This window comes from Asparagus officinalis, chromosome 7 (assembly GCF_001876935.1).
Source record: "Asparagus officinalis chromosome 7, Aspof.V1, whole genome shotgun sequence".
Taxonomy (NCBI): Eukaryota; Viridiplantae; Streptophyta; class Magnoliopsida; order Asparagales; family Asparagaceae; genus Asparagus; species Asparagus officinalis.
This window is the reverse complement of record NC_033800.1, coordinates 47,367,825-47,379,810: the sequence shown is the minus strand read 5'-3', so window position 1 is coordinate 47,379,810 and position 11,986 is coordinate 47,367,825. Positions and strand designations below refer to the sequence as shown.

Genomic DNA, 11,986 nt, shown 5'->3' with positions numbered 1-11,986 from the left:
TCCGACACCCATTCCCGTCCGTCCCTTGAGATTAGGCTTGGTCTTAATCTCGAGAAGAGCCCTGATTTCGCTTGGTCGATCTCAGCGCTTCAAATCAAATACTTCCTCGGCGAAGGCGAAGCTCTGCCGAATTTTTCATCAACCGGATCCAGATCTAAGGTGGTCCACAGATAAACCCCGGCACAGGCAAAGATCCCACGCAAGCAGAAGACCGATAAACAATCTTTGCGTTTGTTTTGACGAGAGTTGTAAACTTTTGTTTTCATTATGTAAGAGTCTTATAAAAAGACCATCTTTTTTGTATTTTCATTGTAACGACCGAAGTTGTAATGAATACCGCAATGAATATAATAATTTTCGACGCAAACATTAGTTGTACTGCTATTTGAGTGATTTGTAATAGCTTTTTAGGTTCCCTCGACGCGCAGTCCTAGAGCTGACGAGAGGAAGAGCTAATATCTCACTTTGATGAGATATTAGGCTTCAGATTCTTGTTCCCTTTGAGAAACAAGAATTCTTATTGCGACCTGACTCTCTTGTTGTGCTGCCGAAGTGCTGCCGAAATTTCCGCTGTGCGCAACAAGTGGTATCAGAGCCCAGATTTCAGATCTAGGGTTTTTTTGGTGGAGGAAGATTCTTGTGTAAAGCTTAGTTCTTGGAGTTCTCGGCTTCGGTGGAGATAGCATTAGGAGTTGCCGTTGGAGATTTCGCTTTCCTCGTGTGGATAGGAGATCTATTTGGAATCCGATATAGGGTTCAGTTGGGTGGTTCCTAATTCTATCAAATTTGTTCTTTCTCTACAATTTGGAGTTAGTTCTCAATGGGAGAAGAAGGTGAAAGCAGCAAATCGATGGCGGGTACAATACAAGTTGGTTTTCAGAACACTAAAATTAGTGTGGTGAAGTATGACGGCAAAATCAACTTTGGTTTGTGGATGAGCGACGTACAGGATGCGCTCAATGCTCAGAATTTGGAAAAGACCATCATGGTCCACGAGAGGCCACCTAAATATGATGAGATGATATGGGAGAAGTTGAATAGGAACGCTTGTGGGGTGATCAGGTCCTGTTTGGAACAGAAGCTGAAGTATGATGTGATTGGGGTGACGTCTGCAATGAAAATGTGGGAAATTCTCAACAACAAGTATCTTACAAAGAGTGTTGAGAACAGGTTGCACTTGCTGCGAAGACTCTTCAGATTTCAGATGTCCAGAGGCACCTCGCTAGCGGCTCATGTGAACAACTACACTAAATTGTTGTCGGACTTGGCGAATGTTGATGAGAAGATATCGGAGGAGTACAAGGCGATTATTTTGTTGGGCTCCTTACCGGATGAGGAGTATGATACCTTCGTGCTCACTTTGTTGAACGGGAAATCTTCTATCAGCTATAGTGAAGTGACTAACGCTTTGACAAATTACGATTTGAGGAGGAAGGATAAAGAGACTTCCCGCGCTAGTACTTCAGGAGAGGCCTTGTCGACGAGAGGTAGAAGCCCATATCCGAAAGGTGGTAATAGAGGAAGGTCAAAGTCTAGAGGCCGCCACCAATTAGCAAAGAACCAATGTGCATTCTGCAAGGAGCAGGGACATTGGAAGAGAGACTGCCCGAAGCTCAAGGAGAAAGAGAATGGCAAGAAAAAGGGCCCGAAGGCCAATGAGGTGAACGTTGCGAAAGGCGATGATTCCGATGATTCGTGCTTTCCTCTACTGATTACTCCGGAGGTGAACCATGTGGATGCATCAGATTGGATGCTTGATTCCGGCGCTACTTTTCATGTGACCCCTAGGCGAGACTGGTTTGCATCTTTTGAGAAAGTCGACGGGGGCGTTGTTGTCATGGGAAATGATCAATCCTGTGGCGTTTGTGGGATAGGTACCGTGCGGATTAGGATGCACGATGGAGTAGTCCGTGAGTTGAAGGAGGTGAGATTTGTTCCTCAACTGAAGAAAAATCTTATCTCAGTTGGAGCTTTGGAGGCGAAGGGATTCAAGGTGACTTTCGAAAACGCTGTAGCGAAGGTTACTAAGGGATCATTGGTGGTGATGAGGGGAGTCCGCAATCGGAATTTGTATTATCTGAAGGGAAGCACCGAGATTGGCCAGGTTGCTTCGGCTATTTCAGAAGCGGACATGAGCAGACTTTGGCACTATAGGTTGGGGCACACAGGTGAAAAGTCACTGCAGGCATTGTGCAAGCAGGGGCTATTGAAGGGAGCCAAGAGTGGGAAGATTGAGTTCTGTGAGCACTGTGTTCTTGGCAAGAAGACGAAGGTGAAGTTCGGGACTGCCATTCATAAGACGAGGGGCATCCTGGACTAAGTGCACACAGACGTTTGGGGTCCCACCAAGACTGCATCACTTGGTGGTCGACATTAGTTCGTCACTTTTGTAGATGACTATTCTAGGCGTTGTTAGATGTACACCATGACGAAGAAGAGTGAAGTCCTAGATTTATTTGTGGAGTGGAAGAAGAAATTGGAACTGCAGACTGGGAGAAAGATCAAGACGTTGCGATCCGACAACGGTGGTGAGTATACTTCTGACCCCTTTCAGCAGCTATGTCGAGACGAGGGCATAGAGAGACACTTCACAGTTAGTCATACACCGCAGCAAAATGGGGTGGCAGAGAGGTTGAATCGGTCTTTACTGGAGAAGATCCGATGCTTATTGTCGCAGAGTGGTTTGGAGAAGATCTTTTGGGCTGAGGCACTTACATATGCGAGCCACCTCATTAATAGGCTGCCTTCATCTGCGATTGAGGGGAAAACCCCTATGGAGATGTGGTCGGGAAAGCCAGCACATGACTATGACCAGCTCAAGGTATTCGGGTGCCCTGCATATTATCATGTTAGAACTGATAAATTGGAACCTCGAGCTAGGAAGGCCATATTTGTAGGATTCAAGCGTGGTGTCAAGGGATACAAGCTTTGGGATCCAGTTGATAAGAAGATTGTGCTGAGTAGGGACGTCACGTTTGATGAAGTTTCTATCTTGAAGCTTCCCAGCTCTCATCAGGTGGAGAGCGACCCGACGGAGGAGATATCGCAGGTGGTGGAGATCGATGCAGCTCCACATTGTCCAGATGGTACAGTATCCATGCAGGTGCCGACTGAGGTGACGCCAGGCGAGCACGACGGTGACACGGAGGATACGAGTACAAATGTGCAGGATCAGGAACCGACGGCTCAGGTTCAGGATTCTATTGCGGGTCGGAGACAGAGGAGAAACATACAGATGCCAGCACGGTATGCCGACACAGTTGCGTATGCACTTCCGGTGGAGAGTATCGATGAGTTGGTGCCTACTACATTCAGAGAGGCCGAGCAGAGTTCGGAGGCTGATTCGTGGAAGGTGGCTATGCAGGAGGAGATGGAATCTCTTCATAAGAACGATACATGGGAGCTTGTTGAGCTTCCAAAGGGGCGGAAGGCAATTGGTTGCAAGTGGGTATACACGAAGAAGGAGGGCATTGAGGGCACTCCATTGAGGTTCAAGGCTAGGGTGGTTGCGAAGGGCTATGCACAGGAGGAAGGTATTGACTATAATGAGGTTTTCTGGAAAGATAAGTTGGTTTGCAGGTTGAAGAAATCGCTATACGGTTTGAAGCAGTCTCCTCGACAGTGGTATAGGAGATTTGATGGTTTTATTCTTGGTCATTCGTACACTCAGAGCCAGTTTGATCCTTGCGTATATTTTAAGATAAGTTGGTTTGCAGGTTGAAGAAATCGCTATACGGTTTGAAGCAGTCTCCTCGACAGTGGTATAGGAGATTTGATGGTTTTATTCTTGGTCATTCGTACACTCAGAGCCAGTTTGATCCTTGCGTATATTTTAGCAAGTTGAAAGAAGGTGCGTACATTTATTTGTTGCTCTATGTCGATGACATGTTGGTTGCCTCTATTTCCAGGTCGGCTATAGATGAATTGAAAGCTCAGCTATCAAATGAGTTTGAGATGAAGGACTTGGGTGAGGGCGAGCGCGGTTGGGAGCTTGATGTACGCAATGGTATGTACGAGACCAGATTTGTCACAGGCGGTGAGCATGGTATCGAGATACATGCACGATCCAGGAGTGGGTCATTGGGACGCCGTGAAATGGATTTTGAGGTACATTCGAGGTACGCTCAATGTTGGTTTAGTTTATGAGCGGGACACTACAGGTGGGCAGTTATGCATTGGCTATGTTGATTCGGATTATGCCGGGGATTTGGATAAGCGCCGGTCTACTACGGGGTATGTGTTTACTTTGACCCGTGCGCCGGTGTGTTGGAGATGCACCTTACAGTCGACGGTGGCTTTGTCTACGACGGAGGCAGAGTATATGGCAGTTACGGAGGCTGTGAAGGAGGCTATTTGGCTTCGAGAACTTTTGGAGGAACTTGGTATATCGCAGAGATCCGTCACTATTCATTGTGATAGCATAAGTGCTATCTATTTGGCGAAGAATCAGGTTTTTCATGCGAGAACGAAGCATATTGACGTTCATTATCACTTCGTTCGGGATGTTCTTGAAGATGGCGATGTGGAGATTGTTAAAGTCCACACGAAGGATAATCCGGCAGATATGCTCACTAAGGTGGTTCCGAGCAACAAGTTTGATCATTGTCGAAACTTGTTGCATATTCGTGATTGTTGAGGCCGTTGGCGGCCATTTGGATGAACTACGTTCGGCTTGATTCCTTGGGCAAGAGGATAGGTAGGCAGTCTTTCAAATGCAGCCGGTTTGGATTAGTTGATGGGGGTGAGATTGTTTGGACTCTCGTTCGGGTTCTCGACTTGTTGTGGATTCACTTCGTACTAGACACAACAAGTGCGATATTTGGTTGCTTTGGTGTCGGCTCAGTTTTGGGAAAACTTCACCGAGGTGGAGAATTGTGAACTCGTGGGAATTTGTGGGGCCACGCCCACGTGAGTTGCCCAGTTTCGATTTTGGTAAGCTGCAAGCGGTGCGAGTGAGGCCCAGTTTCGTTTCAGTTTCGTTTTCGGCCTGGATTAATTTTCTCCTATAAATACGATAGCTAGGGTATTAATCAGAGATAGCAAAGGAGGGCTTTTGATTTTGTGGCGGCTGCGGTAGAAAATCACAGCAAGCAACAGGGGTTCGTGCAAGGTGGTTTTGGCGACTGCAAGAGAAAAACGCAGGCAGTGGCTAGGAGATTTTGAGCAGTCCCTTTTAGGGTTTTGTGCATCCTCTTTTGAGAGAGATATTTGTGTGAGGGATTTGAGAGTTTGTTTGAGGGTTTAGATTGAGAGTGATTGTAAACCCTAGTTGTATTCTCTCCCTCTATTAGTAGATCTCCCCCCTCCTTGCCCCGTGGACGTAGGTAATTTGCCGAACCACGTAAAAATTAGTTGTACTGCTATTTGAGTGATTTGTAATAGCTTTTAAGGTTCCCTCGACGCGCAGTCCTAGAGCTGACGAGAGGAAGAGCTAATATCTCACTTTGATGAGATATTAGGCTTCAGATTCTTGTTCCCTTTGAGAAACAAGAATTCTTATTGCGACCTGACTCTCTTGTTGTGATGCCGAAGTGCTGCCGAAATTTTCGCTGCACGCAACAATCCTATGGGCCGATAACTTACGTGACCGAGTTAAAAAGTGGTACTTGTCGGCCACCCTACTCGGCTGATCTTATGCGCCGACAACTTGCGTAGCCTAGTCAAAAAATAGTGCTTCTCGCTCCTAGACCAAACATACAGAGAGGCGACAGTTACCTCGAACCTCTCGCTAGCTGACTACTCTCACATTAACTGCTCCGACAAAATCATTATTCCTCTAACCCCCATAGTCTTTATGACTCATTGGTCTCAGTAAGCTCCAAGCATCTACTGTCATTCTCTTATTAAGTAACCAGATGACTCACTTTCTTCTACGACTAACGCAAGGAAGGTACCTGCCGACTTAGCAGCCTGCCTGGACTCGACCATAGTTACCTTCATACCCCTCTAATCTTGTATAAAAGAGCGCTACACTGCATGAGGTAACTTCTTCTACGTTTTAGCAACTTAATGACTACTTACACACTTTGTCCTTAATTTTCCCCTCAAGATAAAAATACTAACTTGATCGTTGGAAGAACAACCAGAGAACCCAACTTCACCATCTCACAAGTTTTTCATGTGCAGGGATGAACAACGGGCCCTGGAACCAATCATCTGAAGAAGTTTGAGGACCCTAAACACTCTCATAACTCTAACATAAAGCCCTTGTTTAATAATTGACATCAACAAAGGTACTACCTCTGAGATTTAAAATACTTTGTTTAAATAGAAAATCATAATGGAGTTCAAAGAGGACTGAGATGTCAGCCTAGAGGGGGTTGAATAAGATTGCTATTGTTACTCATCAGAAGCACAAAGTATGCAGCAGAATATATAAAATAAAAGTGACAAACAATATAAAGCAATAAAATAATCACTAAGAACAACTAACCAAAAAAGACATGAGATTTTATAGTGGCAATCATATGTCTAATCTTCCTTCTTATGAAGTGGTTTTCTCACTATACAAAGAATTCTCCTGAATAAAAAAACCAAGCCCAATTCAACAGCTTACAAGACTGCACCCCAGAATCTATTCAAAACCAATCATCCAACCTAACTCCCGCAATGAATAGCACTTAGTCCTAACTAGTCATAACTCTCAATTTAATAGACTTGAATACACTGTAAAGAAGTTCAAAACAAAACCAAACACAAACAAGTAAGCTCAGAATAAAAAAAATGATGATACGGTTCTTTTGATAAAGCAAACTACCCCTTGAAAGATATAAGCTAGTTGATGAAGAATGATGAAAAAGATCAAACTGACGGTAACTTTTCTCGCTGAAACAATATAAAGATGTTGAGTACGACTACTGAGAGTTTGATGAGGTCCCAGGAAATCAAAACTATCAGCTCTATCTCTCAAGTACCAAACCCTAGAATTCCTGATCATCCCTCTCTCTCTCTCTCTCTCTCTCTCTCTCTCTCTCTCTCTCTCTCTCTCTCAATGATACAATCTCCCCAATAGGTTAAGAAAGAAATATCCTAAACATGGTAGAGGTTGGAGATATCGTAAACAACGAACGACTGAGATTAAGTCTGAAAATATGCAATATGCCATCTTTACCATCAATGATACCTCTCAACCATTGATGGTGTCGAGAGACCATCAATAGTTGAGAAGCCTACCGATGCTATGAATATTTTTGGAGTGAAAATCATCAATGACGCAAGTTGATCTTCGATGATTTACTATTATTTGCAAAAGGGGAAACTTATTCTGTGCAAAAACTCTACCAGTGCTTTAAATCATTTGCTGAAGTGTCAGGATTAGAAGCAAATCCTGATAAATGCTCTATCTTTTATGGAGGTGTAGAGGACTCAGTTAAAACAGAAATTGCAAATATTCTTGGCTTTGCAGAGGGATCAATGCCTATTAAGTATCTGGGAGTTCCTCTAATTACTAAAAGATTATCCTTCAATGACTGCATTCCCCAGTTTGATAAGATCACAAGGCAACTGCAAAGCTGGACAAAACATAGGAAACTGACATATGCAGGCAGATTGTAGATAATTAAAAGTGTGATCCTTGGAGTGCTTATCTATTGGACTTCGAACTACATTTTACCTGCAAAAGTTCTTCGTAGGATTGATGAGATATGTAGGCACTTTCTGTGGGGCAAAGATGAGTATTCTTCCAAGATGTCTCTTGTAGCTTGGGACAAGGTCTGCTTAGGAATGAAATAAGGTGGTTTGGGGATTTATTAAGCTCAAATCTGGAATACTGCTTCTGCTCTAATAAGTATATGGTTTATTCACTCAAACAAAGAATCTCTTTGGATTAAATGGATTCATGAAAACTATCTCAAATATGGAGATATCTGGCAGGTCGAAGCTAGATCAGAAGACTCATGGATGAGGAAGCAATTATTAAGAATAAGAAATAAGGTGATGGTTGAATTAGGAGGAGCTGAAAATGTCAAGAACCTTATCATGTCAAGTTGCAAGAATTTAAAGCCAAAACTGTCGATATTATACAAAAAACTATCCCCAGCTGCTAACTCAGTTCCATGGCATAAAACTGTGTAGGGAGGTCTCAATGTGCCCAAACATGCTTTCATCAGCTGGCTGGCGATTCAAAACAGGCTTCTCACGCAAGATAGACTCCTGAGGAGAGGAATAATCAGTGCTAACCTGTGTTGTCTGTGCACGGGGGCAAATACTGAGTCGAGAGACCACTTGTTCTTTGAATGCACATTCTCCTCCTACATATGGAACTCAATCATGGATTGGATGAATTTCAAAAAGAAATCTTGTAGCTGGAGACATATTTGGAGTTGGTTTTCAAGTATGAGAGGGAAAGCTCTACAGGTCAAGCTTAAAAGATTAGTTTTGACATCTTCAATTTACTGCATATGGAGAGAGAGGAATGCAAGAATTTTTGCGCAGAAGTTTACTAGCGCGAACCACTTGATAAATGTCATAAAGTATGAAGCCTCTACAATCATCTTCAACAACCCCCCAGGTTTTTCTCTTTTTTGAGGTGTGTATCTGGTTCAATTTGAGCTCTCAGCAACGAATATGCTGAGTATTCTTGAGATGTATATAATTTCATATATGGTTGATGAATAAAAGTTTTCATTTACCAAAAAAAAATATATATATATAACGTAATATAATGTACGCTCCATTTTGAGCAAACAAAGGCCCATTGAAACATGGGCTTCGATACCAATTTATTAGGGTTGAAAATGCATATTAGGAAGATGATCTTGGCTAACTATTTGGTCATATTTGACTCAAAAACATTAATCATATTTAAGTCATGAGTCCAAGTATATTTAACCATATATCCACCTTACTAGCTTTCTTACTAAAAATAACTAGATGTAAGATGTTCTAAAAAATGTAGATATTCTAACATGCTCGCTGATTGACCTCTCTTTTTCAAAAGCATAGACGAAGTGAGCGGTATCAAATTTTTTTAATCAACTCTAGATTTGTGGCAACCTAGGTTCAAATTAGGTTGCTCAGATGTTATCTTAAATCTCTGTCATTATATTAAAACTCTAAAATTATGATTAAATTTGAGGGTTTTAATTTTATATTCTAACGTACAGTACATGTATATAACCTCAAAAATCTAATATAATAGAGTCCATTAGACATGGATCTACAGATGGTTAAATGCTCAAGTGCCTTCTTTGCCAACATCTCTTTCAGCTAGCCTCCATCTAGAAGGTGCATTGATGTGCCTGCAGCTATTGTCAAAGAACTACAGAAGATAATAGATATGATTGCGAAATTAGTCAAGAAAAAGGAATCCTAGAAATTACCTCCTGACCTTGTGTGTGGTTCTTTGACTTTCATTATCTACTTTGATTCTACCTTGTTTTTCCTTTCATTATCCTAAGCTGTTCATTCTTAATTTAGTTATGATCTATTATGGAAATAAATAATTCTTAATTTTTCTTCAAATATGTGAAGTCGTGTGAGGAATGCACACTATGCGTAAGCTAGTTTGGTTTAATAAGAATCTCCGTATGCGAAAGTTGTTAATTCAGTCAAATGTATATGTATTACCTTTTTCCAACAAAATCTAACCTATGCTTGTATTTTGCCATGAACTTCGTGTCTACATTCGATCAGCGGGACGAACTAGCTTCCCTCTTGACAATAAGAGTGGGGAAAGAATATCAAAATGCTAAATTCTAGAAGCCTACTACAAGTCGAAAAGCAAATCATATTTTCCCCACAGCACATGTTGAAATATTGACTTTTCTTCAAAGATAAACCGTTCTCCCTGTTTTCCTCATTAAGGTGTCAGATGCAGCCAACCTTCACGTTGGATGGGCATGCACCCTTTTTAGAATTAGAGAAAATCTTTGAAACATTGGCACCCATCCTAATTAATTTGGTGACCACCTACCATTTCCAAAACTCTATATATAAAACGCCCAATCTCGCCCAGCTCTTTACACGTCCATCTCTCAAATAGGCAAACCAAACATTCATTGCTAGTACGTAACAGCGGATAGGAAAACATGAGTTCGGGAAGCTGGAGCCACGAGGTCGCTGCCAATGTCCCCGCAGGGAGGCTGTTCAAGGCTGCAATGCTGGACTGGCACAACCTCGGCCCTAAGATTGCGCCCGATTTCATCGCCAGTGGTTCTGTGGTGTCTGGAGATGGAGCTGTTGGAGCCGTCCGAGAGATCAAGATTAACAACCCCGGTAAGAATTCTAACCTATTAATTATGTGTATTTGGTTACGCTTTTCTCTTAAATTTTGTATTACATTTTTAGGTCCACTTTACTCGGTCGCTAATCTACTTGGACCCAGTTGACTCAAAAGAATTAATCCTTATTGAGCCATGAGTACATGCATACTTCACCATCCATCCATCTTACTCTATATCCTATGCATGACTAAATTTCACACTCATGCAACAACAGAATCTCGTAGCATCGAGAGTATCCAACAAACGGCCCCTTGAACCTTCGGCTGTGGTACCAATTTGTTATGGCTTTTATAAAGGCCCATTGATAATCTACTTGGACATAATTAACTCAAAATAGCTAATCCTTATTGAGTCATGAGTACAAGCATATTTAACCATCTACCCATCTTACTCTCTATCCGATGTGGGATTAAATTTCACTCCAAGCCTTTTTCCAAATAATACACCACACAACCAAATGGACGTGAGACAACTTTGTTACAGGGACAAAAATATTAAATTTCACTAGTAGAATTGATTTAATATCAAATCCTAATTTTTTTTTCTTTTCCTTTCGTGTGTATAGCATTACCTTTCAGCTATGTGAAGGAACGCCTGGATTTCATAGACCATGACAAGTTCGAGGTGAAGCAGACCCTTGTGGAAGGCGGAGGTTTGGGTAAGATGTTCGAATCTGCCACCACTCACTTCAAGTTCGAGCCCTCGAGCAATGGTGGATGCGTCGTCAAGGTGACCGCTACCTACAAGATTCTCCCTGGTGTCGCCGATGAGAGTGCAAAGGCGAAGGAGGGGATAACAAACCACATGAAGGCAGCCGAAGCTTACCTCCTGGCCAACCCAACTGCCTACGCTTAAATACAGTGCTTATATTTCTATTGTGATGGTATGCGTTTGAATAACGAGGAATTTGACTGGAATTGTAACTTTATGTTGCGTGAGCGTCATCAGTTTGTATGTGCCCGAAAGCAATGCGTTGTTCGCTTCTTTGTTGCAATAACAAATAAATAAGATAAGGTTTCTTTTGTTATATACTGTCTTGTACGGATTATATATCAAGAACTATATATCTTGCGAATGAATGACAAAGTGGAATAATAAAGAATTAGAACGTAAGGCCAAACCAATTATGTTTGGGTGAGAGAAAACAACAACAGTCTAAGGCCAAAATTTGACCTCAAAACAAGTTTAAGGCCGACCCTTTTTTTTTTTTCCCAAACATGAGTTTAGCGTACCAAATTGGAACGTAAACCACACTGGCCCCAAAATAATGGATATTTTGAAATAGTCCCCAATCCTACCTCAGCATCGCACTCCATCCCATCCCCAATGTATTGATATTATAAAATAAATCCCTAGAATTTTTAAGTTCCAGCAGACAGATCCATGTTAATATTCCTTTTATAATCCAACCTGGATTGGGTGTTCTATGTTGCGACTTTTAGGGTTTATTCTAGATTTTTTTTTTTTGATAAAAATTAAGAACAAATGATCAAATCATAGAAAATAAGAAGATTTTAATGTGGTTTGGCAATGTGATGACATCCATGAGACAACTGAAAATTTTCTTTATTACTTGAAGATGAAGATACAATAATTTTCTTTTTTCTTCAAGCACGGATACATATTTCAACTCGAAGGATTATTTGGTGTACTTCAAAGATTTTGGAGGAATATGGATTAGAAGCAACTTCCATAGGTCTAGTCATTGCATAGAATAATGGTTACAAGCGGATAATTCTTGAAACTGATTCTTTGAAGGCCAT

The 11,986-nt window shown here is 41.8% G+C and overlaps 1 protein-coding gene across 1 annotated transcript; it reads left to right on the top strand.

Moving 5' to 3' along the window:
* LOC109849138 (pathogenesis-related protein 1-like) lies at positions 9,948 to 11,240 on the top strand. Its single transcript, XM_020418947.1, has 2 exons — positions 9,948 to 10,215; positions 10,789 to 11,240. The coding sequence occupies exons 1-2, from the start codon at positions 10,029 to 10,031 to the stop codon at positions 11,076 to 11,078; spliced, it is 477 nt and encodes a 158-aa protein (XP_020274536.1). The 5' UTR covers positions 9,948 to 10,028; the 3' UTR covers positions 11,079 to 11,240.

Bases quoted from the DNA above. Each gene is read 5' to 3' on its own strand.
- LOC109849138 (XM_020418947.1), top strand. From the start codon at position 10,029: ATGAGTTCGGGAAGCTGGAGCCACGAGGTCGCTGCCAATGTCCCCGCA. The intron at 10,216-10,788 runs GTAAGAATTCTA...TCGTGTGTATAG, and splicing joins GATCAAGATTAACAACCCCG to CATTACCTTTCAGCTATGTG.